Source organism: Trichechus manatus, unplaced genomic scaffold (genome assembly GCF_000243295.1).
Source record: "Trichechus manatus latirostris isolate Lorelei unplaced genomic scaffold, TriManLat1.0 scaffold00125, whole genome shotgun sequence".
NCBI lineage: Eukaryota > Metazoa > Chordata > Mammalia > Sirenia > Trichechidae > Trichechus > Trichechus manatus.
In genome coordinates, this window is record NW_004444061.1 from 1,451,352 (window position 1) to 1,454,115 (window position 2,764).

The following is a 2,764-nucleotide window of genomic DNA, read 5'->3' on the forward strand; positions in this document are numbered from 1 at the left end:
TTGATCCCCACAACAACCTCACTAAACAGAACATTCTCTCTTTTTTACAGATAAGGAAATTCAAATAATTACATATCATAAGTGGCAAATATTTTGGGAATTTGCAAAGATCTCAAGATATATTCCTTGCAAATGTCAGTAATCTACTGTATTTAAAAAGTGCGGTATTCTATTATAGAATTATTAATACATTCAAATAATTTTATTTCATTCTTCCTTGGCTAAGCAGCAGCATTAACATCAAAATAGCACTCAACTTTGATAGTCTGCAAATACATCTCAAAAATCAGAATCAATGAGACAGCAAGTAGCTAACTAAACGTTAAATAGTATGTTTAATGGTATAAAAAATAAAAGTTCAAAAATCTCCCTCCTCTATTTAGCAAGCGATATACATTTCCCTACTCCTTAGTATTGAGAAAGCTATTAAATGTATGTGTGTGTGTGTATGTGTGTGTGTGTTTTCATGTACAGCATTTTTTGTTTGTTTTCTTAAAGGCATTGAATTTAAAATTTTTAATCCCATCCAATGAAAATTCTTTAAGAATGGAAGATTATTCTACGAAAGACACTTGGTTTGGAAGAAAAGAACAGAAGACTGGACATAAAAGTCCTAAACTCTAACCCAACATAAACTCACTATACGGTTACACTGAATGAATTTGTACATGTCATACAGCTTCTCTGGTCATCTGTTAAGCCTGAAAAATGAGAAGAATGTATAATAACATCATTAATATCCACTCCGGCTTTAAATAATCAAAAGTTCTATGATCTACCGCTAAGCCACCTTTCTTTATGGCTATCCAGATGCCAATTTTAACTAATTACACATACCAGACTAAACAATACAGATTCAAAGGTATCTTACTTTGGATAGCTATGGTAGACTTTGAAAATATTCTGCAAAATAACCCCTCCTAACTAATGAATATTCCAAGTCTGTAGTATGTTGCAATTATATACGTGGTAACAGCATTTCAGCAGAACATCCTGAAATCATTTGATTATCTGAAATAGAGTGAATCAAGAAATCTAATTTTGCCATTGAAATTTTATAGGTTTTGTACCAACTATTAAATTACCATATCCCAATAGTCAAAAAATACGTTATGTAAAACTCTGTCCAGTGCCTAAATAATAGTGATAAAAGTTAACTCCATTTGACTTTACGATGTTGTGTACTGTTCTTGGAATCCAAGACTTCAATTCCACTGGCATGTGCAGTCGATGGGTTCTTGGAGAGTGTACATGACTTCAGTACCATTTCCTGAGCAATAGAGTGGCACAGTCAAGTTTCGCACTCCATTTTCACGACAACACTTGCAGAATCTTAGGTGGCTGTCAATATTGATGTTATATATGGTAGCTGACGGGCATTTTCCATCACAAGATGCAACATTTACCTGTAAGAAGAGACAATAAGAAAAAAAAGTTTTAAAAACACTGGTTATTACTTGTTTTCACTAATAGATGAAATTAAGGTCTTTTTCCTCATCACTGCAACCCTCCAGCTTCCGTATATTAGCAGATGTCAGAAAATACTAAGTTGAAATATAACTCAGGTAAGTCAAAGGGATGGTCGATGGTTACACCCAACACAGCAGTGCTGACATAACTCAAAGCATGCAATGTATACTCATAACTAGGTAGGAGTATGGAATATATTAGGAGTTCCTTGGTGGTACACACTGTTAAGCGCTCAACTACTAGCCAAAAGTTTGGCAGTTCGAAGCCACCCAGAGATGCCTTGGAAGACAGGCCTGGTGATCTGCTTCTGAAAGGTCAGAGCCTTGAAAACCCTGTGGAGCAGTTCTGCTCTGCACACATGGGGAAGCCATGAGCTGGAATTGACTCAATGGTAACTAACAACAACAACATGGAATATATTAATCACAATCTAATGATCCTATTGTGAGCTGCTTTATGTCATGACTCAAGTAGACTGTAGAATCAAACAGGTCATATTAAAGGGGACAGAGCTTAGAAGTCGGACTACTTTTGCTGAGTCGAACTGCATAATTAAGACAATATATATAGTCAAATTTACTTATTTAATTTCCATCTGTCTAGGTTGGATGTATCATTCAGAACTATTATTTATGCTAAGAATAATTCATACTTCTTCACAAATTATTTTAATATTGGAGTGTAAAAATAATCTCAAAGTTAAATAAGTTTTGGCATTTTGTTGGCTTAAAAACACTTCTTAGTGCCATGACATATATACTTCTGGAAACACATATGCTTTATGTAAAAAAATGATATTTTTCAACTTACAGCGCTTCGACTTATACAGTCCTGTCTCCTTATGACTGTTTTAATAATCACTCTCTGGCATATTCTTTCTTCTCTTTTGCCTGGTAAAATATATAATGTATTTATTAATCAAAAAGCCCATGTCAGATTGTTTCTTGAGTTAATTAACTATACAAATTGTCTATAATTAAAAAGTATAATAAAAATCAATGTATATATATAAAATATATCCCTTTATTGATATTTAAAATCTTCATGCTTACATATTTTATGTGCAATGTTTATTTTCACATTCTAACTAGTTTCCCTTACATGTTCTAAATTTATACTTAACTCTTTATCATATTGTCTTAGAACAATTATCATAATCACAAATTTGAAAACATCCCACACATGTAATAATGCTGACATCAACTGGTGTGTGGTATATATGTGTTTAAAATAACTTTTGGAATGAATCATGGTATGTATAAATAAATAAATGCATACATATGTGTATGTATAT

General features: G+C 32.7%; 1 protein-coding gene across 1 annotated transcript in view; it reads right to left on the reverse strand.

Annotated features, from left to right (window-relative positions):
• Nucleotides 1–229: 229 nt before the first annotated feature.
• OTOGL (otogelin like) overlaps nucleotides 230–2,764 on the reverse strand; it is a 200,727-nt gene continuing 198,192 nt past the window's right edge. Inside the window, exons 58-59 of the mRNA XM_004384611.2 lie at nucleotides 2,281–2,360; nucleotides 230–1,406 (exon numbers count right to left, since the gene is read on the reverse strand). Of these exons, the coding sequence (XP_004384668.1) occupies nucleotides 1,206–1,406; nucleotides 2,281–2,360 (281 nt within the window). The 3' untranslated portion in view covers nucleotides 230–1,205. The remainder of the gene's footprint in view (nucleotides 1,407–2,280; nucleotides 2,361–2,764) is intronic.